The 26,246-nt window shown below is 42.8% G+C and overlaps 8 protein-coding genes across 12 annotated transcripts; 4 read left to right on the forward strand and 4 right to left on the reverse strand.

The window, feature by feature from the left end:
* Positions 1-200: 200 nt before the first annotated feature.
* Positions 201-1,802, reverse strand: LOC108134799 (saccharopine dehydrogenase-like oxidoreductase). Its single transcript, XM_017255252.2, has one exon. The coding sequence runs from the start codon at positions 1,551-1,553 to the stop codon at positions 258-260; it is 1,296 nt and encodes a 431-aa protein (XP_017110741.1). The 5' UTR covers positions 1,554-1,802; the 3' UTR covers positions 201-257.
* A 384-nt stretch (positions 1,803-2,186) lies between these two features.
* LOC108134779 (suppressor of lurcher protein 1) lies at positions 2,187-22,578 on the reverse strand. The gene is made up of 7 exons (XM_017255227.2): positions 22,419-22,578; positions 21,757-21,925; positions 18,732-18,961; positions 17,683-18,264; positions 3,117-3,536; positions 2,589-2,790; positions 2,187-2,532 (listed from the first exon to the last, which is right to left on the reverse strand). The coding sequence occupies exons 1-7, from the start codon at positions 22,576-22,578 to the stop codon at positions 2,208-2,210; spliced, it is 2,088 nt and encodes a 695-aa protein (XP_017110716.1). The 3' UTR covers positions 2,187-2,207.
* LOC108134778 (DNA ligase 3) lies at positions 3,393-6,303 on the forward strand. Its single transcript, XM_017255225.2, has 5 exons — positions 3,393-3,509; positions 3,569-3,931; positions 4,065-4,857; positions 4,906-6,036; positions 6,101-6,303. Exons 2-5 carry the CDS (start codon positions 3,580-3,582, stop codon positions 6,210-6,212), a joined length of 2,388 nt encoding a protein of 795 aa, XP_017110714.1. The 5' UTR covers positions 3,393-3,509; positions 3,569-3,579; the 3' UTR covers positions 6,213-6,303.
* LOC108134780 (probable cytochrome P450 9f2) lies at positions 6,855-10,132 on the forward strand. Its single transcript, XM_017255228.2, has 4 exons — positions 6,855-7,122; positions 8,543-9,053; positions 9,114-9,771; positions 9,835-10,132. Exons 1-4 carry the CDS (start codon positions 6,917-6,919, stop codon positions 10,005-10,007), a joined length of 1,548 nt encoding a protein of 515 aa, XP_017110717.1. The 5' UTR covers positions 6,855-6,916; the 3' UTR covers positions 10,008-10,132.
* LOC108134782 (fatty acyl-CoA reductase wat) lies at positions 10,644-12,824 on the forward strand. The gene is made up of 5 exons (XM_017255231.2): positions 10,644-10,779; positions 10,861-10,973; positions 11,203-11,713; positions 11,884-12,592; positions 12,645-12,824. The coding sequence occupies exons 1-5, from the start codon at positions 10,704-10,706 to the stop codon at positions 12,733-12,735; spliced, it is 1,500 nt and encodes a 499-aa protein (XP_017110720.1). The 5' UTR covers positions 10,644-10,703; the 3' UTR covers positions 12,736-12,824.
* On the forward strand, positions 13,671-16,662 carry LOC108134781 (fatty acyl-CoA reductase wat). 2 transcript variants are annotated; one of them, XM_017255229.2, is made up of 5 exons: positions 13,671-13,860; positions 14,054-14,166; positions 14,724-15,234; positions 15,293-15,995; positions 16,486-16,662. In XM_017255229.2, exons 1-5 carry the CDS (start codon positions 13,785-13,787, stop codon positions 16,583-16,585), a joined length of 1,503 nt encoding a protein of 500 aa, XP_017110718.1. In that variant the 5' UTR covers positions 13,671-13,784; the 3' UTR covers positions 16,586-16,662. The 2 variants fall into 2 exon arrangements, with proteins under 2 accessions (XP_017110718.1, XP_017110719.1); XM_017255230.1 differs by having other exon boundaries at positions 13,677-13,718.
* LOC108134783 (calmodulin) lies at positions 19,698-21,353 on the reverse strand. The gene is made up of 5 exons (XM_017255232.2): positions 21,123-21,353; positions 20,648-20,785; positions 20,361-20,582; positions 20,045-20,301; positions 19,698-19,973 (listed from the first exon to the last, which is right to left on the reverse strand). Exons 2-5 carry the CDS (start codon positions 20,687-20,689, stop codon positions 19,802-19,804), a joined length of 693 nt encoding a protein of 230 aa, XP_017110721.1. The 5' UTR covers positions 20,690-20,785; positions 21,123-21,353; the 3' UTR covers positions 19,698-19,801.
* Positions 22,579-23,443: 865 nt separating the features above from the next.
* Positions 23,444-26,037, reverse strand: LOC108134798 (glutathione S-transferase D7). Of its 4 annotated transcripts, none has more exons than XM_017255249.2 (4): positions 25,497-26,037; positions 24,524-24,736; positions 24,328-24,469; positions 23,444-23,865 (listed from the first exon to the last, which is right to left on the reverse strand). In XM_017255249.2, exons 2-4 carry the CDS (start codon positions 24,724-24,726, stop codon positions 23,539-23,541), a joined length of 672 nt encoding a protein of 223 aa, XP_017110738.1. In that variant the 5' UTR covers positions 24,727-24,736; positions 25,497-26,037; the 3' UTR covers positions 23,444-23,538. The 4 variants fall into 4 exon arrangements, with proteins under 4 accessions (XP_017110738.1, XP_017110739.1, XP_017110740.1 ...); XM_017255250.2 differs by having other exon boundaries at positions 25,490-26,037; XM_017255251.2 differs by lacking the exon at positions 25,497-26,037 and adding an exon at positions 25,367-25,432.
* Positions 26,038-26,246: the final 209 nt, after the last annotated feature.

A 26,246-nucleotide genomic window follows, 5' to 3' on the forward strand; every position in this document is an offset into this window, starting at 1 on the left:
GTAGTCTACTATAGCTGTTATTTTAAGTTATTTGTGTATTTCTCGTTGTTTTGGTCTAATAAATTACTTCTCTCAATTTTCGGTTTTTTTTTTCTAAAAGGCGGAAAAATACATTACCTAAGTCAGTTAAAAAGTACCACAGGTACTATATATCTAGGTACTCCCCAACACGGATAGATCGAAAATGAAAACACCTCATATTTTGAATGTCTGTATGTTTTTATATAAATCTGAAAGTTGCTCCTTGTTTTTGGCCACTACTTGTTGGCCACGATCTCGAACTTGATGCCGTGCTCGTGTTTCTCCAGCTCGGTGATTAGACTGGTTGTGCGGAAGGCGGCTCCTGGAGGCAGGACTCCGCCAGTGCCGGGCATCTTGTCGCTTTCGTTGAGGATGGTCTTCGCCGTGGACAGCAGGGCCACGCAGGTGGCGCCGTAGCCTGGATTGGGACCCGTAATCCTTGCGGTCAATGTCTTCGTGGGCGGTGAGCTGTACTGATCCGTGCTCTCGGCCAGCTGCTCGGTCTTGGGCCATCCGGTGGCCTTCATGGTCATCCTGAAGAAGGTGCGCTCCATGCGGGCCTCGCTGGGACCGTCCCGGGAAGCCATGCCGCCGGAGAAAACGCCGGGGTACTTGAGCAGCAGCTGGCGGCCGAAGGAGAACTTGGACAGGATACCGATTACGGCGGCAAAGAGCACCACAACACTGGCCGCGAACCACGAGGGATATGTCATGTAGGCCTGCATCTGGACGGGACGCTTCTTCTCCTGCTCGTAAAGGAAACGCTGCGAGCGCATCACCACCGAGCGATCCGTTTCGGGGAAGGGCAGGATCACCTTGTTGTCCACCTCGGCGGCGCGGGACAGCGGAGTTCGGGACTTCAGACTCGGCTGGAACCTGGGCAGGCGCTGGGGGAACAGCTTCCGGCGGATGGCCACCGACTCACTCCGGTTGGCGATGGCGTGAATGGCACTCTCCCAGGTGCCGGTGTTGAGGGCGGCAGTGCCCGTGCCCTTGGTGCCACCCTTGACACCCATGTAGACAAAGTTCTCCACCGAGTTGACCACTCCGTCGAAGTTCTTCTCCAGGAAGGTGACGCCCATGTCGGCGGGTATGGAATCGAATCCGCAGGCGCTGATCACGTACACGCCACGCTCCTTGGCGAGATCATTGTAGCGCAACTGCATCGTCTCCATGTACTGGGGCTCCCCGCTGACGTCCACGTGGTGGGTGCCCGCCTCCAGGCAGGCTTTGACCACCTTTTCGCCAAAGAATCGGTACGGTCCCGCCGTATTGACCACAATCCGGCAGCGCTTGGCCATCTCCAGCAGCGACGCCTCATTGTTCACGTCCGCAATCACGATGGGCGTTTGGGAGAGGTCCGTCTTGGACTTTGCCCCCATCTCACGGAGCACCGACTGCAGCTTCTCCTGGTTGCGACCGGCGATGCCCCACTGGAGGCCCTTCAGCACGCTCACCGCCTCGAGCACCGTGTACTTGCCGGTAAACCCGGTCGCACCGAAAATTATGGCATCCAGTTTCTTGGTCGCCATTCCAGAGGTCACAAATATGCGCTTTTAGTGATTGTTGACTAGAACTGCGTTATCAGCTCCAGACCCTGCGGTAATTTCGGCTGCTTCGACCGACTGTTAAAATGTTAATAACGCTAATCGCATCGAGCTACAGCTGTATTTATTGCAGATAGTGGCGTCGTGACTCCACAAAACTGAAAAAACGCAATCTTACAGGTGATGTTAGATTGCAGATAGCAACAAGTGGTTCGTTCACACGTTGCTATTGTTGTGATCTCTAGAGACCTTCTATATTAAAATCAAAACAAAGAACAGCTGATCGAATTAGCAATCGAAAGCGAACTCGATAAAAAGACAGTGTGAAGAGGATATTAGTTCCTGATTTAAATAAATGTGATTTTAATAGGCTGCAAAAGCTCCTTTATTGCGAATTGTCTAATTCTTGATCTACGGCGTTTAAAAAAAGCTTATTGTAGTTATAATAAATTTCTTTTGTCCGACTTGTAAATTTTTTTTTGTAATTTATATTAAACTCAGCAACTAAAAAATATAGTACCAAAAATTGCAGCTAATAATCCGCCAGCCTAACAAACTTTTTAACAAAAGATATTCGCCAAATTTCCTGATAATTTTTCGGCAGCTATAGGACTCTGGTTTGACTGCAATGGGTATATTTTATAAGTACAAGAACATAATATAAAAAATCAACTTGTACAAGTTAGTAACCGGCGGAGATAAAGCTGACGAAACGAAGCTCTGCATGGAGGCATTATCTCGCAGATCGGCAATAGAGTTATTCACGGGAATTGTTTCAAAGGTGTACAGTGCGCGAAATCCGATGGCCACAAAGCGATCATTTGAATGCAAGGTGACGCGAAAGAAACGCCCATCGGAACGCATTTCGAAATCCGGAAGTCTCCCACAGTATCTGCTGAACTTTCGATCCGTGCTCATGAAGTTGGAAAACTCAATAAAGTCACTGGCAGTCTGGTGGTCACAACTGCACGGTAAAAACATAAATACAATAATATAAATATATAATAATGGAGATCTTACGATCCAATGCCTTCCACATCGAAATAGGTGAAATGCAGCACAACTCTCTCGTCACTGGCACCGTAGAAATAATAATTGCACACCACGTTTTCCAGATAGTAACCAGGAAAATTTGGGGAGTGAAAGAGGCCACTTATACGCTCGCTGCTATTGTAGACGAAAGAGCAGTCCTCCTGTTGCACGCCGGTCATGATGCCAAAGTCTTAAAATATAAGAGCAAACATAGTATTTTTGAATTAAAAAAAAATTTTAAAAAGAAGAAACAAATAAATATGTATAGGCAATCCTAAATCGTAAAATAAAGTATATTTATCTATCAGAAATTGATCCATTTTACGAAGATTCATTAGACATTCAAAAGAATATTACAAAAAAAATAAAATAAAATATTTTTTATGAAAGCTTTAGGAAAATAGTGAAATCTTTATGTGTTTTGATGCAGTTTTTTATTACATATAGATACGTACATTTAGCATAGGCTAACAAATTCGTTAGTGGAAAGAGCCTATAATCAGTGGAAACACTTACTGGTCAGGAAGCGGTACTCCGCCCGAAATCCGTAGTATTGAACCTTGTTGGTCATGGCGGGTGGATACTTTCCGACGAACTGCAGTTGCAACCGTGCTCCATTGGACATCAGTGGCTTGGGCAGAAAGGCGCCGCACAGCAGCTCCTGCGTCTCGTACCGGCCGCGTACCTCGGTGACCACGTGAAGAGCATCCCCCGGCTGACATGCCGTCGAGTTCTCGTGCTCCGTGGGCACGTTGAAGTCGTGGAATCGGATCTGGATCCGTTCCGGCGGCTGGGCTTCAAATTCGTAACGGCATTGCAGGACTCTCGAGCCGCCAATTAAAACGCCGCCGAGAGCGTGTTTTGCCAGCAACAGCTGATTGGAGTCGAATGTGCCCGATTTGTTTACGCGTGAGTCAAACGTCTGCTTGCATTGTTCTGTGAAATAGAAAATTGTTGTTAATTTGTAGTGCCTCTGCGTATGTTATTGCCCAAGTTGACAGGACAGGCCAGATTCCTAACTCGTCTCCTCAGCACAAATATGGCCGGCAAGCGGGTGCACAACGAGGACAACAAGTTGGACACCTTCCGTCGCATCTGTGATGAAATAGCCGGCGAGTCGAGCTACCTGAAGAAGGCGGAGAAACTGCAGCGATTCTTCGAGCGGGGCACCAGTGGCAAGGGATTCGAGGGCGACACCCTGCTCTGGGTGCAGTTCCTCATACCGGCGGCCAACCAGCGCGTCTATAATCTCCAAAACAAGGCGCTCATCAAGCTGTTCTCTCGAATTTTCAACGCCAACCAGCAGCAAATGCACTTGGATTTGGAGCAGGGCAAGTTATAGTCCTTAATTTAATATATATCCTTGTGTGCAGTGCCTCACAACTTGTTTTAACCAAAGCCACTCCAAAACCTTGTTTTTTTTTTGATTAAGATTCTAACTAACATATGTATGGTTTCTTGTAGATGGAGACCTTTCGGAAACGCTGTGCAAGCACTTTGCTGCCTCCAAGAAACTGAAGCCTCAGGCGCACAGCAAGCTCTACCTGCAGGAGGTGGAGCAGCTGCTGCTGAAGCTGGTGGAGCGCACCAAGGAGGATGAGCAGACGGAGTTGCTGCAGGAGCTCTGCACGAAGGCCACCGACTTGGATCTGCGCACCTTTATCCGGCTGGTGAAGCACGACCTGCGGATCAATGCGAGAGCCAGACACATTTTGGATGCCTTTGGCCCCGACGCCTATCCCGCATATCAGTCTTCCCGCGATTTGGTGGCTATTGTGCAGCAGTTCGCCGGCAAGGAGAACAAAAAGGACGCCATTAGCCCGGCCAAGAAGGCTAAGAAGGTGAACTTGAGCGGCATTCAGGTGATGACACCAATATCGCCAATGCTGGCCAGTGCCTGCAAGTCCGTGGAGGAAGCATTCAAGAAGAGTCCCGCCGGCCTGTACAGTGAAATCAAATACGACGGAGAGCGCGTTCAAATCCACAAGCAGGGAGACGATTTCAAGTTCTTCAGCCGCAATCTGAAGCCAGTGGTGGATCACAAGATAAGAGCTCTAAGGGAGTACATACCACGCGCCTTTCCAGGAGGCGGTGAGATGATTCTGGACTCGGAGATCATACTGGTCGACACTGACACGGGAGCACTGCTGCCGTTTGGCTCGTTGGGTGCCCATAAGAAACAGACTTTTGCCAATGCAGCAGTGTGCCTATTCGTCTTCGATTGCATACTCTACGATGGCGAGGATCTAACCCAGCTGTAAGTGTTGCAATTGTTTGTTAGCCATAACTAACGTTTATCTTCCAGGCCATTCCGTAAGCGCCGTGAGATCCTTGAGCAGAATATCAAGCCCATCAAGTCGCACGTACAGCTTTCCGAGTCGGAATTCCTCAAGACCAAAAGGGAACTGGCCATGATGACGGCCAAGGTGTTGCACGCCAATCTGGAGGGAGTGGTGCTGAAGAGCCCGAGCAGCACCTATCAGCCCGGCAAGCGCAACTGGCTGAAGGTCAAGAAGGACTACCTTTTCGATGGCAAGATGGCTGACACAGCGGACCTGGTGGTCCTTGGTGCCTGGTATGGATCGGGAAAAAAGGGTGGCGTGCTCAGCATTTTTCTCATGGGCTGCTACGATGCGACGGGTCGTTTGTGGAAGACGGTGACCAAAGTGCACTCTGGGCTGGACGATTCCACCAATGCGGAGGTACACGAATCACTCATCAAGCTGACCGAACGTGTCGATGCTAACGAGATTCCCGATTGGCTGCTGTGCAGTAGGTCCTTAGTGCCAGATGTCTTGGCCAAAGATCCGCTGAAAATGCCTGTATGGGAGATTACGGGCGCAGAGTTCACCAAATCCGAGGCGCATACGGCGTCTGGCATTTCGATCCGATTCCCCAGAATTACCCGTCTGCGCAGCGATAAATCGGCAAAGGATGCAAATGACCTAGCCCATTTGGAAGATCTGTTTGAAGCCTCCAAGAAGAATGTAAACGTAGATCTGCTTTTGGCCAATTGTGGCAAAGATGAGGATACGCTGAATGTTGAAAAAACGCCACAGAAAGTGAAAAAACAAAAACGGTCAAAAACTGGTTCGGATGATGAGGAGGCAGCTCCGCCGCCAAGCAAACGTAAGGAGCCAAAAGCGAATCAAAGTTTGTCACCATCGCAAAAGGGGATGAAGGACTTTTTCAAACCCAGTAAGGAGCTGAAATCAGAAGTGAAAAAGGAACCAAAGATGGAGGAAAAAACTCCAGGTCCAACAAGTTCAAAAAGCAAATTATTCGCAGGTTTAGTGGCTCACTTTACAATGGGAAAAGATGCAAGCAAGCTAAGGGAACAATTTGCACAGCATGGAGGATCTTCAACCACCGAAACGCGAAAAGCTAATCTCGTATTTTATAATACAAACGAGGCCCTGCACCTGGAAAAGCTTAGGTAATGTTTAGTAATTTCTCGAATTTGATTAAATGCTTTAATTATTTTAATTTCATTATCACAGACCGCTCTATCGACGCAGCTGCCGGCATTTGAATGTTAGCTGGCTCCAAACTTCTCTCGAGACTCAGAGTCTGCAGCCCTTTCCACTACATGCCTTGATTGTTAAATGTTGAGTTCTTGTCTAAGTCGTTTGTACACCCAAATGCATATTTGATTATACTGAATATTTGTATATTAAAAGCAACAATTATTTTATCATGTGAATAATTTTATTGAATCATTTGTTAGCTCCGAATGTTTGGATCGAGATGTGCTATTTTTAGTAGTGGAAAATTAAATCCCCAGAATTTAGAGTTGAACAAGTAGACAGAAAAAATATAAAGTTAAGAACAAACAAAGAACGAAAGGTAAAAGACATGCATAATAATCCTAATTTTTTAAAATACAAACCAGACAATCGACCTTGAAGAGCTTAGGCTAAGTTTAGAAATTTGTTGATTGTTTAATATGCTTTCATTGATTGGCTTTTGTTTTTTTTCAGATCATACTATCATCTAAACATCTCTATAAAACCGAGAGACGGCCGGCTTACCCAATTTATTTCGTGTTGTTGAAATACTGAGCACTTGCCATAATCGCTTCCACTCATAAATACATACATACATAGTCGATTAAACCCAATATATACATATTATAATGGACAACAAGTATTTTATCAAATGCCGCTTACATATGGCTGCATCTAGCGACAGAACGCAAAGCTTAAATCGAAAGCTCTGCGTAGTGAAAACAAAACGCTCCCAGTTATTTGTGGCGTATTTAGTTATCTTCTGGACGCTTGGATCGCCAACCGAACGAACCGAAACGCTCCTCCATCATGTTGTGGGAATTCCTGGCACTCTTTGCGATCGCCTGTGGCATCTTCTACCGCTGGGCAACCGCCAACAATGGCTTCTTCAAGGACAGGGGCCTACCATACGCTAAGCCAATCCTGTATTTTGGCAACATGTACGAGATGTTTTTGCGGCGGAAATCCATGTTTGACATAGTCTGTGATCTGTACACGCAAGGCGGCAGTAGCAAGTGAGTTGATTTCAATGAACCGAATTTAATAAATTAATTGTTGTGCTTAGTTTGCACTTTAAACCCGTTTAGAGCATTTGTGTACATATGTAAATATCTATGGGGGTTCATCATTGTAGGCGTCAAGGTCACGCAATCAGTATTCTATCTATAAGCTTACTAATATGGTAGGTGCGGCTGCGTTTGAGTAATTATTGAACATCGAATTCTCAAATGCTCTCAAACATATGGTATAAAGATCGTAGAAGTAATGAAATAATTATCTAAAATATTTGCAGAAGTAGCTATAATTGTATTACTGTTGCGATTTGCTTTGTTATGTTTATCTCTAGAGTTTGTTTTAATCTTATCGATTTTACGACAGCTTTAAATGTTGCACTCACAGTGCTCATATTTAGATAGGAAAAATAATTGATAAAGCGTAGTTCTAGCCAACTGCTTTGATAATAACTTACCTTTCTAAATTATAGATTAATTATACAATGTTTACCGAAACCTTATCTATAATCTATGAAAACTGTCTAAATTGATTTTTTACCCATTTTTAAAAAAGGTATTTTAATAATATAATTTTATTAAGTTTTTTCTGGGTATTATTAAGACTAAAACCCTTTGGTCCTTTGACCAAAGAATGTTTTTGTTTACTTTTGCGGGAACACTTACTTTAAAGATATCGTTCAACAGCTTTGGTTTTTGTTGTAGAATATATTTTGTTATTATGCATGCTGTGGGTTCATTAAAATTACTCGGAATGACAACGAACAAATGTTTCCCTCTAAGAGCAGTAATTTCTGTTATTTATTTCTAATAAGTTTCAATATCCAATAATACCTCTTTGATCAACCAATAAATATGCCGACTATTCATCGGATAAAAATCAAATGGAAATTAGCAAGTTTTACCCACCATAATTTATGGTCTACATACCCTTATAATTTCATTCTGTTGTTTTTTAAATTTTTTTTAGTTCTTCGACATATAGTAAGGGTTAAACAGTTTACATTTCATCAAAATAAAGCCTCCATGGAAACAATAAAATTTGTAAAAAAAAATAAGTTTAAAAAAATTTAAATTTAAATTTATTTTGTAATTTTTTTAAAAATCTTTTTTGACTGATTAATAATTTGACAGTTCAGAATTACGCTTTTAATTTTATTAAGATCGGAGAACGATGTCATACAGCTGCCATAGGAACTATAGAATAATTGAGCTGCAAGTCATCATAGCTTCAATGTTTTTAAACATATACGCAACTAAATCATAATTTTACAGTTTTCAAGAATGTTTAATTTTTGCAATAGCTGCAAGGGTATATGTATTCTAATTCTTTCAATGGTGGAATAACTTTTTGATGTATCAGTAAATGAGTCACAAAATGCTTATCGGCCATTAACATTGATTTCTATTTTCTGTTTTTTAGATTTTTCGGTATCTTTGAGCAGCGACAACCGCTATTGATGGTACGCGACCCAGATCTTATAAAGCAGATAACCATAAAGGACTTTGACCACTTTATCAACCATCGCAACGTGTTCGCCACCAGCAGCGATGATGATCCGCATGACATGAGCAATCTCTTTGGCAGCTCCTTGTTCTCCATGCGAGATGCGCGGTGGAAGGATATGCGGAGCACTCTGAGCCCGGCCTTTACTGGCAGCAAAATGCGTCAGATGTTCCAGCTGATGAACCAGGTGGCCAAGGAGGCCGTGGACTGCCTGAACAAGGATGTCCAGGAGACGGACATGGACATGAAGGACTACTGCACACGATTCACGAACGATGTGATCGCCTCGACGGCCTTTGGGCTGCAGGTTAACTCGTTCAAGGATCGGGAGAATACCTTCTATCAGATGGGCAAAAAGTTGACCACATTTTCGTTCCTTCAGAACATTAAGTTCATGCTCTTTTTCGCATTGAAACATCTCAATAAGGTTGGTGTAACATTCAAATCTTTCCGAAGATGTTGCTCATGTTGTTCGTTACTTTTCTAGATCCTAAAAGTGGAGATCTTTGACAAAAAGAGCACTCAGTACTTTGTGCGTCTGGTGATGGATGCCATGAAGTACCGACAGGAGCACAACATCATTCGACCCGACATGATCAACATGCTGATGGAGGCGCGTGGCCTCATCCAGACGGAGAAGACCAAGACGACGGTGGTGCGCGAATGGAGCGATCGTGATATTGTGGCCCAGTGCTTTGTGTTCTTCTTTGCCGGCTTCGAGACATCCGCTGTGCTGATGTGCTTCACCGCCCACGAGTTGATGGAGAACGAGGATGTGCAGCAGAAGCTGTACGAGGAGGTGCAGCAAGTGGACGCGGACCTGGAGGGCAAGGAGCTGACCTACGAGGCCATCATGGGCATGAGGTATCTGGACCAGGTCGTCTCGGAGGTGCTGCGCAAGTGGCCAGCAGCAATTGCCGTTGACCGCGAGTGTAACAAGGATATCACCTACGAGGTGGATGGCCAAAAAGTGGAGATTAAGAAGGGAGATGTCCTCTGGCTGCCCACCTGTGGCTTCCATCGTGATCCCCTGTATTTTGAGAACCCCAAGAAATTTGATCCGGAACGTTTTAGCGATGAGAACAAGGACACCATTCAACCCTTCACATACTATCCCTTCGGTTTGGGTCAACGAAACTGCATTGGTAAATGGATCGTCCTTGGCCATGGCCCAATCTTGGCTGATTATTAATTAATATTTCTTCTAGGTTCCCGATTCGCTCTTCTCGAGGCAAAGGCTGTCATCTACTATCTGCTGAAGGACTACCGATTTGCCCCCGCCGCGAAATCCTGCATCCCACTTGAGCTGGCCAGCTCCGGGTTTCAATTGGCTCCAAAAACAGGATTTTGGGTCAAACTCGTCAAGCGAAACCAATCTTAAACACATATGGAATTGTATTTAGTTATATTGTGAACTGTTATATATTAAATATTTTGACACTGTTAGCAGTAGAAAACTCTTCTTTGCTTTTTTAAAATAATTACATATTATTAAATTTAAACAAATATTTTAAAACAATAATTATTGTTAGGGCCATACAATACCACAAAATATGAGTCAAAACATGATTTTAGTCTTAGTCGGAATAATTTAGATTCCTTTAAAACATTAATAAATATAAAACTAAGTCAAGGTCTTAAAATAAAGTGCCCCAAATGTAGGGTTTTCTTTCTTTTAAAAAAAAAAAATAAATAAATTTTAGGGGTTTTTTTTTAATTTATCAACTTAAAGACCATCCGTTCTCTATGCATTGTTTCCTTCAGTTTGCCAAAACCAACTCTAAACTACATTACAAATAAATAAATTTAATAAAAAAAACCTTTTTCCAATACACAAAGCCGTATTGCTTATATGTATCTTTTGGTTGCAGTGATTGAGGTTCACTGTAGTTACAATTTCCAATTTATTCACACACATATAGCAATATTCTTATTTTCTTGTCGGCTTGCATATCGTTGCACTATTACATAATATGTGGGTTGGTATAAAATGGTATAAATACATATAAATGAAAAAGAAACTACTTATTTGATGAAGTGAATCCGCCGAGTGAATTACGCATTTTCGCAGTACAAAATGGAGAGTGAAATTTTAAGTTTTTACAAGGACAAAACAGTGTTTATAACTGGAGGCACAGGATTTCTAGGCAAAGGTGCGCCATTTTTCAAAAAAAAGAAAAAAAAATCAATTTCAACCAAAGGATAATAGCAGTGTTTTATCCAAAAATTTGCAGTGATCATAGAAAAGTTATTGCGAGCTACAGATGTGAAGCGTATATATTTCCTTGTGAGACCCAAGCGAGGAGAAAGAGTGGAAGGACGATTTGAGGCATGGAAAAAGGATAAGGTGAGTGCTAACAATCTGTGCTACATTTGCTTTGTAATAGATGTAGTTTTTAAACCATACAATTTATTTTAATGTCTGATTAAATTGTGCTGAAAATTCTATGAAAGAATTTTGTTTTATAATGTAGTTTTCATATCATAGCACATATTTTAAGCGAGTAAGTCTTATTCTTAAAAAGTCTTTGCTCACTGCCATTGTAGACACCACCGTTTTCATTTTCTCTGTGCAGATCTTTGAAGCTCTGCTCAAGGACAAGCCGCGTGCATTGGAGCATGTGACTCCCATAGCGGGGGACTGCTGTGCCCTCAACTTGGCCATCAGCGAGGCGGATCGGAGGATTCTGGCCGAGGAGGTTCAGGTGCTGATGCATGGAGCTGCTTCGGTTAGATTCATGGAGCCACTGCAGGACGCATTGAACATCAATACGCGCGCCGTGCGTCTGGTGGTGCAGCTGGCCAAGGAAATGCGCCGTCTCGAGGCCTTTCTTCACATCTCCACGGCCTTCTCCAACTGTGTGGTGGACCACATCCAAGAGCGTTTCTATCCGGAGAACCTGACCTGTCCCTTTGACAAGGTTCTCGACTTGAGCGAGTCGCTCAGCACCGAAATGGTGAACAAGATGGCACCGACCCTAATGGGCCGATTCCCCAATACGTACACCTACACCAAGGCTCTGGGGGAGCAGGTGATTCAGGAGGAGGCGGGAGACCTGCCAGTCGGTGTTTTCCGACCAGCCATCAGTACGTACCTATCTATATTTCACCATAACTAGTGAGAGTTTAACCATTTAATTACTTCCGATCTCAAAGGTGGAATGAGATAAGAATTAAGAACCTTCGCTTCTCAATAAATCACTTTTCTATCAAAAAGTAGTAGACCCCTTCTAAACTCAACCTCTTTGGTCTTGCAGTTTTCTCCGTCTTCAAGGAGCCATTGCCCGGTTGGGTTGATGGCTTGCAAGGATTGGGAGGCATGATTTATGCGACTGCATACGGCGTTTTGCACTTAATGCTTGTCAATCCCAAAGCGAAGGCCCTCGTGGTTCCGGCCGACTACTGTGTCAATGTGGCCATTGCCAGCGTTGTTCAGATAGCCAAGAAGGCCAGTGGAGCCAAGGAGAGTGTTCTACCCATTTTCACATACACACCCTGCCAATCGAATGACGTCACTTACGGAGAAGTCATTGAGAAATGCTACGCTAATGGCCTGGCCGTGCCCAATACCAAGATGATTTGGTACCCATTCACCCACAACATCGGTTGTCCCTGGCTCTACAGCGTTGGCGTCTACCTCTACCACATGCTGCCCGGTCTCCTGCTCGATGTGATTCTACGCCTGAAGGGCGAGAAACCGACCATGATTAAGGCCTATCACAAGATCCACGAGGGAGTGAGAGTGCTGTTTCCCTTTTCCAAGAAAACCTTCACCATGGACACGCACAACACCGACCAGATGTGGCAGTCGATGACGCCGGCGGACAAGAGAACCTTCCACTTCAATTTGTCCAACTTGAACTGGGATGAGTACTTCACGACCGTCATGGACGGAGTGCGACTCTACTTGTTCAAGGACCTTCGAACGCCCGAATCCGTGGCCAATGGCAAGCGGATTTTATCCAGGTGAGTGGCAATCAGTAAGTCGCAATATGCTATGTTCAATATGTTCTTGCAGGTATTACGTATGGGACAGAACCCTTAAACTGGTACTCATTCTTTTATTCGGGGGCTTTATTTGGTACATGTTTAATCTGGTATTTAACTAAACGCCTTGCTTTGAATAGTGAACAAGTGTATAAATAAGAAAGTGCTCTAAGTGAATATGTAAAGGAATAAAGTTTACATTAACAATGTATTTTATATTGTATTTACACACCATGTCTTGACAAAGTTGTGAAAAAGTCAGCTGTGTTTTGAAGGAAAGGTGAAAGTCGTCAAATTATAATTTGCCAAAGCACTTATCATTTTTATTTACCCCGCCGGCTTTCAAAGCGCAATAAAAATATTTAAATTTTATAAAGTGACACAATTTGATTGTAATCGAAGCGTTCTTTGATTTTTGCATGTATTACGTATGCTTTGTACTATATAATTACGTTACAATGAATAGAATTAACACGTCTGCATTCCGATTTCCCATACAAATTAGGCAGTCACATTCATTAGACTTGAGTAACACTCACTGACCAAACACTCGCCACATGGGTGCGGACACTCGACTGCAATTACGTATACCTATTCTGTCCAACTACCGGGTTTCACTCTCTATCCCTGAATTGCACTTTACCTTGGGCATTGGCATTGCGGCAAGGGGCCAAAGCAACAGCGTTTTCCAATTAGCCAAATGGATGGATCACAGGTCTTCACGCCACTTGACATTGCACCACAATGCACCACAATGCTCCACAATGCACCACAATGCACCGAAATGAGACATAGGGTTTTAATTTCAGTGTAGGAAAGGCAGAGCTAATTGCTTACCCAGCAGGTCAGCCACAATGGTCATGCTTTAATGGACCATGGTTCAAATGGGCGTATACGTAATACTCGAATGCAGCAGCTTGGAAGATCTTCTTCAGTGCTGGAGGGAAGTAAGTTTTTACGACTCAAAATTTACGATGTGTGCACTTGTGTGTTTGGTAAGACAATTGATTTTTTTTCGAAATAAGCGTTCGCGTATAAATAGCAACTGAAAATACAGATTCACTCTCATTTAAGCATCAGTCGAGTCTGTGCCGTTCTACGCGGAGTAAGTAATCAGGACTTCCTGTATATATGTGCGCAAATAAGATTCGATAATTAAGCCCACTTTAAAATGGCAACGGATGTGCAAAAATTCTACAAAGACAAAACAGTCTTTCTAACAGGTGGCAGTGGATTCCTGGGAAAAGGTATTCCTAAGTTCTTTCGCTGCAGCACAAATAAAAAGTTGTTCAAGTGTCCGCCAATCATCAGAATCATATGGATTGTAGTTAATTGAGATGCTTTTGCAAATTGTAATACCAAAAAAAAAAAAGTGATTAGCGGAAACGGTTTCATACCAGTTTAAGTTCAAGATAAAATTCAAGTTTATTGCCTTTTCAGTGACCATTGAGAAGCTGCTTCGCACCACTGAAGTGAAGCGCATCTATGTGCTGATCCGCTCCAAGCGCGGTCAGGAAATGCAGGAGCGATGTGCCGCTTGGGGATCAGAGCCTGTGAGTGATCCTTATTTAAATCAAACGCAAGTCTTTTTTACGGAATTTAGCCCTTTTGGTGGCTCTTGTACAAGTATGAAACTTTTCGGAGCCTTACTTTGATCTATATCTGATTTAAGGCATTTAAAAATTCCTAATGCAATTTCATCAAGAACAAAAGTGAAAACTATATTTTTTACTGTACATTGTATAGTACAATTAAATAGTTTAAAAAAAGTCCTTAAATACTTAACAAAATGGTTGTTTTATTGTTAAATTATTTATTAATAATAATAATATTTTTTTTATAAATTTTGGATTGTGAAAACGATTTTATAAAATTTATCTATTTTAAGAATTTTTTGATTAGAACAAACAGATTACTTAGAAATTTTGTGCTAAGAGATTACTTATGGGATTTAACTTAGTTATACCAATAATTCACTTTTTTAAATTCTTAAAATTGGGTGGAAGAAGTCGAATATTTTTAAGTGGACAAGTTGTTTAAGAATGACGATGTCCTAATTTTAACATAGTGTTATATTAAAAGCACATTGAATTAAATTTAACCATGACAGGTCTTCGTTAACCTAATGAAAGTGGATCCCGAGGTGTTGAAGCGAGTGGTGCCCCTTAGCGGTGACTGCCAGGAAGCGGATCTTGGCCTGAGCATCTCGGATCGCAAGTTGCTGGTGGATGAGGTGCAGATCGTGCTCCACAGTGCAGCTACTGTGCGCTTTGTGGAGCCGTTGCACATTGCTTTGGCCATCAATACACGAGCCGCTCGGCTAATGATTCAACTGGCCAAGGAGATGCCCCACCTGGAGGCGTTTGTCCACGTGTCCACCGCGTTCTCCAACTGCGTGGTGGAGCACGTCAGCGAGCGCTTCTATCCGGAGCACTTGACTTGCCCCGCCAAAAAGGTGCTGGAACTGCACGACGGCATCAGTGAAGAGCTGATAGACAAGATGGCACCGGCATTGCTGGGCAGGTACCCCAATACCTACACCTACACCAAGGCTCTGGCCGAACAGCTGCTCCAGCAGGAGGCTGGGGATCTGCCCATTTGCATCTTTCGCCCTGGCGTCAGTAGGTGAACGTCGACTGGGTCTCCCTTGCTCCACTAACACTTTCGCTTCTCCTCCAGTTATTGCCAGCTACAAGGAGCCCATGAACGGCTGGATCGACAACCTCTACGGACCCATTGCAGTGCTCTTTGGAGCAGCCATCGGCGTACTGCGCGTCACACGGCTCAACTTAAAGGCCAATGCCGGTATCGTTCCGGTGGACTACTGCGCCAACATGTTGCTGACCTGCGCATGGGACACGGCCCGGGAGAGCAGGATGAAACTGCCGCAGGAGCCACCCATCTACACGTTTACGCCCACCAAGGACAACCTGATCACCTGGGGCGGGTTCCGCACCAAGGCGGCACTGCTGAGGCCCAAATACCCACTCACCCAGATGATGTGGATGCCCTTCCTGCACTGCACCACCAGCGCCTGGATGTTTCGGTTAATGGCCTTCTTCTACCACCTGCTGCCGGGCTATGCCATCGATCTGGTGCTTCGTCTGCGGGGTCGCAAGCCGCGCATGATCAAGCTGTACGACAAGATACACAAGAACATCGACATCCTGGTCCCGTTTGTGGACACGTCCTGGCATTTTGACACCTTCAACACCTACCAGCTGTGGCGGCGTATGTCCGCCGAGGACCGAAAGCTCTACGACTTTGACATTGCCAGCATCGATTGGGACGACTACTTCCTGCAAGCCCTGGCCGGATTGCGCATCTATCTCGGCAAGGATTTACCGGAGAGTTTGGAAAGGGCTCAGAAGATCTACAAAAGGTGAGTTGCATATTCCTAATATAAAGTTGCATAAGAATAAATAAACTACTATGTACCATACTGTCTGTATAGGTATTAATTTAAAACTTAGCAATACAAACCTTAAACTTTTTATTTTCATTTCACATAGGTTTTATTTTAAAACTATCGTGGTAATAATTTAATACGTATTTTATTGAAAAATCGTACATTCCCAATAGTTTAAAAATCACCTATCAATAGTATAGTTTCTATGACAATTTTTGGTGTATATTTATGTATTTGGACCCTCTGCTTTTGCTTTAAAATATGTTCTGTTTCGTTCCTAACAGCAATTTGACTTCCCATTTACATTAATCAAATAAAATTATTAATTAAATTGCTGGTTTTGGTTAAATTTGTTACATTTCCTCTACTTTAATTTTTTGTAATTAAAATAAGGACACATCAACTTTATTTTGTTGAAGCCACTTCCTACCTTACTTAAAATTCTCAAATTATTTTTTTACAGGTTCTTATTTCTCCATCGCCTCTTCAAGTTCACCTTGTACGGTGGTGTTGCCGCCCTGCTGTGGCCTATATTTAAACGCATATTCAGCCTATTTATTTGAGTGAACTCACACTGGCACACACAAGGGAAGTAAGTTTAATGTTTGTAAAATAATAAATGTTTTGGCTCAAGTGTAAAGGGCTAGACTCACTGGTGGGCAAAGGGGCGCAGGGGGCCGACGATTGATGAATAAAAAAACTACAGAGACAATATTTAATATAGACCGATGCAAAGCACGCCATTTGAACGACACAACAGTTGGCAATAGACTGAGTGAGAACCAAGAACCTAAGCCATTTACATGGCAACCACTCAGGCCCAGGCCCTGTGAATTGGCCACATCCGTTTCCGCCTCGGAATCCGGACCAAGACCAAGGCAGATGGCGGCTGTCGAACGAGCAGACTAGTTTTGCCACCATTTTCCATCGATTAACTTAATTCGATTGGGTCGTGAGCCTTTAAAAGGGGCCGGATTTGGAAAGGGGTCGAGTAAACACAGTGAAAACAATTGTTGTAAATGGTAAATTTTAAAGATCTACAATGCTTTCAGTCCACCAAGTATGTTTTAGTAATGACCTCATTTTGCAACTCAAAACATCGATTTAATATGATTCAAAATTTATTCAAAATATACAGATGTACCTTTTTTAGTTAATGATGCTAAATATTTAGTAATAATATTTTTTGTTAAATTGCATATTATGATTAAACGTTATATCTTTATGAATAGTTAAATAAACATTAAATTAAATAAATTAGTTTCTTCAACTTTAATTAAGTAAAAGAAAGCATACCTCAAAAAGCCAATCAGCTATCTTAAAAATTGAATATTATTTAAAACAAAAATATTAAGATTTCTATGCGTATATGACATCGTTAACTGATTTTTATTAAATGAACACTGTAACTCCAAAATAGTACATCATTATTTTAGATTAAAAGAGTCTCTGATAATGTTTGGTTTTAAATGGCAGATCTAAAGGACCTTATGCCTTACTGGAATTGGAAATTCAAGACTCATCCCTTAATCATTTACAAAATACTCTTGCTTAGCAAATTCCAGCCCAGTTTGTCTTAGTGTATGTGGAGCTGGGGAGCGGGGGAGCGGGGGAATTAAGTCGCTGAATTTAAGGCTAATTTATGGGGCGCCAAACTCACCAAATGAGCGTCCGGGCTTCGACAGCTCCGCATCCGTCGGCAGACCGTTAGCCTTGGCGGCGACGGCCTGCTGCTGCTGGAGCTTCTCCGGCATTACCGCCACACTGGCTGCCTCCAAGACCGCTGGAGGCGGGGGCGTGTCCTCCGGCATCCCCGGCTCATTCGACACGAACTTGTACTTGCCCCGGAATCCTTTGGCCGTGCGATTGGAGCTGGCGTTGAACTCGAGCAGCAGGTCGGGACCGCTGCTCACCAGCCGGCGGGTGGGACGGGTCGAGCAGAGCACGTCGATGACGGTGCTCATGTGGGCGGACTCCGCGTCGAACAGAGTAAGTGCGTCCAACTGACATCCGCCGCTGGCCACCGGCGGCAGCTGCAGCTCCTCGAACAGCAGCTCCACGTGGGTGTCCGGCCGACCGATGAACTTGTAGGCGCACTTGATGTGCGCCGGATAGTGGGCGGGGAACTGGGGCGAGTGGAAGTAGCCCTGGCCCAGACTGCCCTCCTCGCCGGACAAACTGGCGAAGAAGTAGAAGTCGCAGAAGCTGTGCGGCACCAAGCGCCCATCGGTCCGGAAATTTTCTAAGGGGTGTTTAAATATTCAATAATTACATTTATATCCAATGTGTTATATGTTTAATTAAAAAATTAAAATTCAATAATATAATGCATTAAGAAATGTTTTTTTTTGGTAGTACTATCGGTAGACATGAATACGAAGTAAAATTTATAAAATACTTTTATGTAAGCAGAATGATTCATTTTTATATGCACTTTTGTTGTATAAATTAAAATTGTAAAGTAAAGTTAAAAAAATTTGTTTTTAGACTTTAATACATATACAAAATTTGTCATATCAGTTAAAATGAACTTTAATTATAAAACCTTTTAATTAAATAAAGGCTTTGAAATCCTACAAATTCTTTAAATATATTTAGTTTATTTGTAATTATGCATTTATGATTTTCTGATCTTTGAAATAATAATAGAATTTTAGGATTGAACAGTAAAAAACTCAAGATATATTGGTGTCATTAAAGTGGGCTCACCCCGTTTCAGAAATCGATAGCTAGCGTTTAGGGTCAAGTTCCAACTGGAGCTGTCCAATTCGGTGGGCGGCTGCTGGAAGCGGAGGCGCAGCCCGAGCAATCGACCCGCGCTATAAATAGGCGTGGCACTGCGGTTCCGGCTGTGCTGGCAGAAGGTGTCCGCCGCCAGTGTCGCATTCTCGATGACGGGCTCCCGCAGAAAGGGAAAGACGTCCACGCTGTCCAAGCAGCTGTCACGAAATTGCATTTGATGAGGAAAAAAAACGGAAAAGAGAGAGAGGAATTTTCGCAGGCCGATTGCATTGGCCAGAGCAGATGCGTAACGATGTCTAAAATTTATTGGCCGATACTTTTGGGGCTGGCTCGTTGGTCAGCCAGGCAGCCTATAAATATCCCCTCGCCAACCAGCAAATGGCCATTAAGAAATAATTCCCAACGCTCGGCTGGTTCTTCACGATTTATTTTGATAAAAAGTCGAACAAAAGTTGGCGTTAAGGCTAATACGATTGTCACTTCGAGACAGCTGCCAATAGATTTAAGGTTTTAAGTAATTCAAAACAAATCAACGCAAAGGGGCATATTCAGTTAAAGAAAATATAGAGAATAAAATAAGGGGTACTGAAAAGGTTTGACCACAAATTAAGCAAACAATAACATTAGTTTTATTTAGAATGACATCTATGACTCATATCCTAGAAAAATATATTATGAAACTAATTTTGTGAAATTTGGGTATAACATTCCTCTGATCTACGGATTCCTTCTAAATTAAATAAAAAAAAATTGCATCAACTAATTTAAAAAGAAAATAAATATGCAATTCATTGGATTGGAACATAAAGAAATGAATTTTCAATTTTAATATAATTACATTCAATATAATTAATTAATTATAATTTTTAATAATATTGCTGATATTCTTATGAATTCTTTATGAAATAAGGAATTTCAGTTCTTTGGCTAAGGCAGAAAAGATAGTTTATTGGCCAATCGTTAAATTATAGTAATCGGTTTTATAAATTAATGAAAAATATATTGAAATTCAACAAATTTGGCGATCTTCACATGAGCTATTCCCCTTTTCGCTTGCGCATTCCGCTGAGCATGCGACAGAAGGCCGGATAATCGATCATGGGCGGCTCCTCCAAGGACTTGGGTTTGGCCATCGGCGCATGGCTGAGGGCCTCCTTGGCCTCGTTTAGGGTCATTTTGTCGCCGTAGTTGATCAGCTCTTCATAGATTCTAGGTATTGAAGTGGTATAAAGTGGTCATTGGGTTATTTCACCCAAGTTCGTTTGTTTCAAAGCACCCACTTGCGTTCCTCGATCTTGCCCGTGCCGTGGTCATCCCACTTGCTCCATGCCTCGAGCAGCACATCCTCGGGATCCAGCTCCTGGGTGCGTCGGCTCATCAGCCGGACAAATGCCTCGTAGTCGAGCGGTTCCTTGGCCTCCTGCATCATCTGCTCCATCAGCTGCTCGTTGGGCTCGTTACCCAGGGCCGTGTAGGTGAACCGCAGATCCTCCTTGGAGATCAGTCCATCGCAGTCCGTATCGAAGAGGGAGAAGACCTTGGAACGAGCCACGGGAAAATCAATCATGGCCAGCTTAGGGTGCCCTTAGCACTTACTTCTTTCAGCTCGGCCAGCTTGGCAATGTCCAGTTCATGGGGCGCCACATGGTCATCGGCACTCATCTCCTCGGGCAACGTGTAGTGGCCACTGGACTCCGGCAGCTTCAGCGTGGGATTGAAAATCTCGTTGATCACGGCCATGGCCTCCGAATCCGCCAGGTGCGATGGTGGTTGCGGAGTCTGTGACTGCTTGCGGGCGGAACTGGTGCGACGTCGTCGCTGGATTTTAAATAAGATTGCTCTCATATATGAACAATTTATTCACCAAAACATTTCTCACTCACACGCTCCAGATCCTCTAGGGAAACCGATGGATCCATGGACATTTTGAACGCGTTCTTCTTTTCGACTCTTCACAAGCGATATATAAACTTTTAATTTAAAAACTAATTAATTCCGAAGGGTTTTATTAGTTACTTTAACTAAGAGAAAAGACGATCCAATGCCATTAGAGTTTAAAAATAAAGAAATTTAAAAAATCAGAAATAAATTAATTTTAATAACTTGTATATGATTTTTAAAAATTTATATTTGGTAATTTGAAAAGCGAATAGTTGGAAATTCACAAATGATTTTATGCCTCTTTTCAAGTTAAAACAGAAATTAAATATTTTTATATTTAATGTCAATTTGAAATAAGTTCCAAGATTTTAAAAATTTCTTAATTTTATTGATATTTTCTCAAAGCTTTATCGAATTTTCGTACGCGTTTTTTGAGCGTTTTACAGGCGATTTACGGGCGATTTACGGGCGTTTTACCGGCGGCTTAACTGCGGTTCCTCGTCGACTTCACTTCACTGACACTTTCAACCACCGACTAGGACAATCGAATTGCGCGCGACTTGGCAGCGACTCGGACGCGTTTTCCTTGCGACTGATGCACCTTAAATATTACTCATACGTTCGGCGGCACACTCGGTCCAAGCTCCACTGAAATGTGCTTGGCCAGTGCTCTCCAATTTTATTGACAAATCGATTCCGAAATATTGTGTGCGTTATATTTATGGCACAACTGTGGCTGCATACAATTTTGCATAAATTGACACAAATTTGCGGGATTTATATAAATAACCAGGCGTGCCGGCGGCCACGGCTCCACCAAAAACGGACCGCCCACATGGCCTTCGCAAGGTATTTTAATTACATTGCCGTTGCGTTGGGGATTTGGCTGCAGCCCCATTCCCATTCCCATTCCCCATTTGGCCACGGCATTTCCTCGACGGACGCCAGCCTTATCCATCGACGGATTCGATTTTGATGGCTGTCGTCGGCAGCTGTCCGCCGATTCGATCGATTCAATCGGCTGTCTGTTCCCCGCACCAATCCCCGAATGACAGATACCCGAATGCTAGATCCCAGATTCCGGAATCTCGCCGGAAGCATAGCCACTCACCCGGGGCGCAGCTGCAACTGCTCGAGCCGAAAGGCCACCAGCTCGTCATCCATGCCGGCAATGAAGACCATCAGGCAGTTGTTCTTGGCGCCCAGCGCCTGGCTGGCGTTAATGGCCAACCTGCCCCATTGGGTGGCATTCCGCTCGTTCAAATGTAGGCAGGAGCAATCTGAAAAGAAAGGAATTATAAATACATCATTTTACTTAATAAAAATAAATTTATTTGAAATCAAGAGGCTGAAAGAGTATGTAAAATACTCATTAATTTTAATAATAGTAAACTTTGTGTTTACCAAATATAATATGTTAAATATTTGAAACTTCCATTATGGCACTTAAGTAAAACAAGTAGTAAAAAAATATGGAAAAACAGACTTTATAAAAGTTGCACTTTTAAAACAAAACAAGTTTTAAAAAAATAGAAATAAAAAACAAAATGCATAAAAGGTGTAGGCTTACACGTTCAAAATAATGCTTATAGAGATTTCTCTAAGCCAAGCTTTATACAAATTTTTTTTTTATTATAGAGTATTGAATGTAAAATATAATATTTCCTGAACCACACACATTTATAAATTTATAAAATAGTTTGAGTATTTAATAAAAATGAACTGAGTTTTGAAGGAAACAATTTGAATTACACTGCACTTTTTCAGACCCACCAAGCCAAAGATGCGACTGTTTGCTGTTGGCCACTTGCTGCTGAAGATGGCCATTTCCGGTGGCTATCAGAGCTACGGCTAATCCCAAAGCCAAAGCCAAAGCCAGAGATGCGGCCGCCATTGTCAGCGGCCAAATTGAGACTGTGAAGCCGGATTCCATTATCCTGCCGTGGCCGCCTGGCTGCGGGCTGCCGATGTCCGGTTTAAAAATAGCCCACTCCTTTCATAGATGCTGCGCTCCTCCGCCTTTTTTGTTGTCGTGCCATTAAATTTCAGTTGAGGTTTTACAGGTGCCGCCATCAGCATCCGCTAGTTTGTTGCCACCTCGGCCACGCCCTCCTTTTGACCACTGCCAAACACACAAGTTAATACTGTTCATTGTTCATTTGCCTGCGGCCATTTGGAGCAGCGTCCTTTGGTCTCTGTTTTTGGGTGGCGGTATTTTTAAAATGTGTGTCATGTCGTCTTTTTGTGGGCGTCCGGTCGCCGGTTAACAGCTCATTTCGGCCCCCTCTGGAACCAGTCAATTCATCTAGATTGTCACACTTCGGGGACTGAAACTCAATTAAGTTAACTGCCAATTCAGATGAAAATTACATTTGAAACTTCGTTTCGGCTCGGCTGAAGCATACTTATTAATATAACACTGCTATAAAAGTGCAATGTCAGGGAATTTGAAGAATACACCACTTTCTTTGATGAGTGAAAATTGAAACAAAAATATAAGATTATCTACGATTGCAACTTACCTTAGCATGTTTTATAAAATAATATATTTTAGGATTAAAGATAAATTAATTAATTGTCCACCGCAGTCCGCGTAAACGGATATAAAATGAGTTTACAAAAAATATAATTTAATAAAAATATAATTAATAAGCTATTTGCCAAACTTTATAATGGCTTGAAAGGAGAAGTCGTATATACTTAGGTGGCTCAGGTTGTAGAAATACGCTCTCATACGCTGATATTATTACATATAAGAATGAAACCCATTTTGTAGGTCTCCAATTATAAAAAAGATACTTGACTCACAGAAAAACTCGTTTATTCAATACAACACTTACACAACTAACATTTAATATATTTCCCTAATGGTATAACGCTTTTTAAAGGAATCTTAGGTGCCGGTGGATTGGTTCATCTTGGCCTTGAACATGTCGGCCAACAGATTGGCCTTGTTGGCATTCAGCTCCTCGTAGTCAAACGGTGCCATGTGATCCTTGCAGCGATCGAGCCACTGGCGGATATGTTTATAGGGTCGCAGTTCGAACTCGAAGGCCTCCAGCTGGGAAACGGTCACCAAAAGCGTAAGATCCGCGATGGTAAAGTGATCCGCGGCTGCATATTGTCTTCCCTCCAAGATCGTGTTCAGCCAGCCCACAGCCTCCGACAGTTTGGCGCGCTTTCCCTCGTCCAAAGGGGCTCCAATAAACATTGTGGGGAACTGGGATTAGATAATGTAAGTAAAATACAAAATTATTAAATATTTTAGCAAATAAATGATTTTCAGATATATGTTTAGTATAAAACCTTAAAACCTTTATTCCTAAAAATAAAAAAGCACACTGAATGCTTCAATAATGCAAAGGTTAATTCAATATGAACAAAGAAATGTATATCTCCTCTTTTTTTATCTAACGAAATGGTTTATACATTGTAAAATAAATGTTTACATTTATGTGGTCTACAATTAAAAAAATAAACTAATAAAATTAAGTGTTTACGTTGCTGTTGTCTACAATCAAATAGCTATTTCTTTGTATTAAGCATTAAGGGACCTCATTTTATATGTAAATATTTATTGAGGTTTAATTTTAATTTCTAACCCCTTGCTCAAGGTTTCATGAATAATTTAATGTTAATGTATGGTATATCTGTGATTAAGGTTACGCAACAATGCACTCACATAGTAGTCCGTGAGTCGCATGTAGAGGGTGCCCAGATCGAAGTGGAGTCGCTGATCCACCAAGGCCCTCACACGGATGTCAGTGGGATATAGTTCGTCACTCTTTCCGTAGGCTGCCACCAGGTAGGAGAGGATCGCTCGACTGCAAACGAAGGATATTAGAGGTTGGGTCAAGAAGTTGTGGCATCCAACTTACCTCTCCCACAGTACCAGACCCTCGTCGTTCATGGTCGGCACACAGTGCTGCGGGTTCATGGCCACGAAGTCCGGCTTCAGCTGCTCCCCCTCCAGGATGTTGACGATCTTCAGCTCGAAGTCAAGGTCGAGCATCTTGGCCAGCAGGAGGATGCTGCGGCAGGGCGGACTGGGCGGCAGGTAATACAGCACGGGCGGCGACATCTTGCCACCTCTGAGGAGTAGGCAATAAACGAATTCGGTTACAATACGCTTCGTGTCGCTCATTGGCCGAAACTTGAATGCCAAGTTAGCCAGCACCAGACGGCCACTTTGGCACACGCAGCCCCAAAAAACTTGGTGGTCAACACAGAATAATCAATGCATCGATTTTATGCCTCTAGTTAATTAATGTCAATTGTTCTTTGTAAGGGTCCTAAGACACACGGCAAAGTTCGAGTCTTTTGTTTGGTTTTGCAATTTGTTTACTTTTTTATTTTATTTTTTTTTATATTTTCTAGCAAGCGAAATGTTCTTTCAAAGAAACTACAAACAAAAAGTAAAGGAGCTATAAATTAAGTTCATCATTAATTAAATTCGTTCCCCATTATGTAGCCATTAACGTTAACATGTTAATTATTTTTGTAATTAATTTTCCAAAATTCTAATTTCATTTAATAATTCGACAGCCTAAAAGTATGCAGCAATTTAATCTAAAATGCATGTAGAGAGCGCGTAAAATGAAAGGTTTTCCGTAATTATTAAAATTATGCAAATTATTTTGTATATTTTATACCTAACACATAAATAATTTTTAATTTTTGAAACAATTTTTAAGGGGAATGCGCGCCGTCTAAACACATACCACGAGAAATACTATCCAGAAATGGTAATCGCTGTGCTTTGGCCCGCACTTAATTGCACTCACTTATTTATTCATTATGGAATATGCACAGAAGGCGTTGGACCGGACCGCATGGCTACTCACTACTCACACAATTCTGTGCACCAGCTTGTGCTGCACCACGGCCACCGAGTCGATGTCAATGCAGTTCCCCAGTATGCCGTCGAGTGTCGTCGAGTCCGCGTTCGCCGGAGCTGAGTTGAGGACTGTTTGGGGACCAGCAAGGACTCCCTCAATTTCGATTCCGATGCTGCTGCTGGAGGTGAGAAGATGAAGGTGTAGGTGTAGGTGTTGGTGCGTGGGATCCTGTCCTGTGCTATCCCAGCGATAGAATCTCTGCCTCGGCTGTCCCAACTTGCCGACGTCACTGTCCACGGATGTAGATGTATCCGCTGTCTGACTTCTCCAATTTTCAGAGCATGTTAAGTCGCGCTGTCTTTGGACGCGTTTGTTTTCGTTTAGTTTTCATAACGAACGTTGCCAGGGACGACAGACCGCCCGAGTGTTCACCTGTTTCGACCACTTGGAGGTGGGGGCCGAAACTCGGTCAAAATGTTCCCTGTCGTGTCTAAAATTATACGTCTACATAATATCCCAAGCTATGTTTTCCTTTTACCCAAACCATTTTATTGATTGCCAACAGATTTTCCAATTCAGAGCGCCTGATAAAGGCGGTTGGAGGGGCTTGATTGGCATCACTTGAAACTCAACGTGTTTACATCAAACATTTTTCGACAGTCACGACTTCATCGCGTGCTTGACATTTCTTAGAGCCCCTCAAGGACATGGCCGGCACAGTGGTAATTAGCCGGCACATAATAGTGTTGCAGGTGACGAGGTC

This window comes from Drosophila elegans, unplaced genomic scaffold, assembly GCF_018152505.1.
Source record: "Drosophila elegans isolate 14027-0461.03 unplaced genomic scaffold, ASM1815250v1 contig_476, whole genome shotgun sequence".
Taxonomy (NCBI): Eukaryota; Metazoa; Arthropoda; class Insecta; order Diptera; family Drosophilidae; genus Drosophila; species Drosophila elegans.